General features: G+C 39.1%; 1 protein-coding gene across 1 annotated transcript; it reads left to right on the top strand.

The window, feature by feature from the left end:
- Positions 1-4: 4 nt before the first annotated feature.
- On the top strand, positions 5-818 carry LOC104983483 (ribosome biogenesis protein NSA2 homolog; the record flags this gene model as incomplete). Its single annotated transcript, XM_010832919.1, has 1 exon — positions 5-818. A coding segment is annotated over one exon (639 nt), but the record flags the coding sequence as incomplete, so codon positions are not given.

An 818-nucleotide genomic window follows, 5' to 3' on the forward strand; every position in this document is an offset into this window, starting at 1 on the left:
TAAGCTCTACCATAAACAGCGCCATGCTGAGAAAATACAAATGAAAAAGACTATTAAGATGCATGAAAAGAGAAACACCAAACAGAAGAATGATGAAAAGACTCCACAAGGAGCAGTACCTGCATATCTACTGGACCGAGAGGGACAGTCTCGAGCTAAAGTACTTTCCAATATGATTAAACAGAAACGAAAAGAGAAAGCGGGAAAATGGGAGGTCCCTCTGCCTAAAGTTCGTGCCCAGGGAGAAACAGAAGTATTAAAAGTTATTCAAACAGGAAAGAGAAAGAAGAAAGCCTGGAAGAGGATGGTTACTAAAGTCTGTTTTGTTGGAGATGGCTTTACTCGAAAACCACCTAAATATGAAAGATTCATTAGGCCAATGGGATTACGTTTCAAGAAGGCTCATGTAACACATCCTGAACTGAAAGCCACCTTTTGCTTGCCAATACTTGGTGTAAAGAAGAATCCCTCATCCCCACTATATACAACTTTGGGCGTTATTACCAAAGGAACCGTCATTGAGGTGAACGTGAGCGAGTTGGGCCTTGTAACACAAGGAGGCAAAGTCATCTGGGGAAAATATGCCCAGGTTACCAATAATCCTGAAAATGATGGATGCATAAATGCAGTCTTACTGGTTTGACAGCAGTTACATGCAAATAACTCCTTATAATTACTGAAGACTACACACCAATTGGGAAACCGTTACTCTGATATTTCTGAATACTACCAACCAACCTTACATGTTGTCTTCAGTCAAAGAAAACTATTTATTCTACTGTTTTAAAAAAGAAAAAAGCCAACATTAAAATGATCTA

This window comes from Bison bison, unplaced genomic scaffold (genome assembly GCF_000754665.1).
Source record: "Bison bison bison isolate TAMUID 2011002044 unplaced genomic scaffold, Bison_UMD1.0 scf7180017837219, whole genome shotgun sequence".
In the NCBI taxonomy this organism is placed as follows: domain Eukaryota; kingdom Metazoa; phylum Chordata; class Mammalia; order Artiodactyla; family Bovidae; genus Bison; species Bison bison.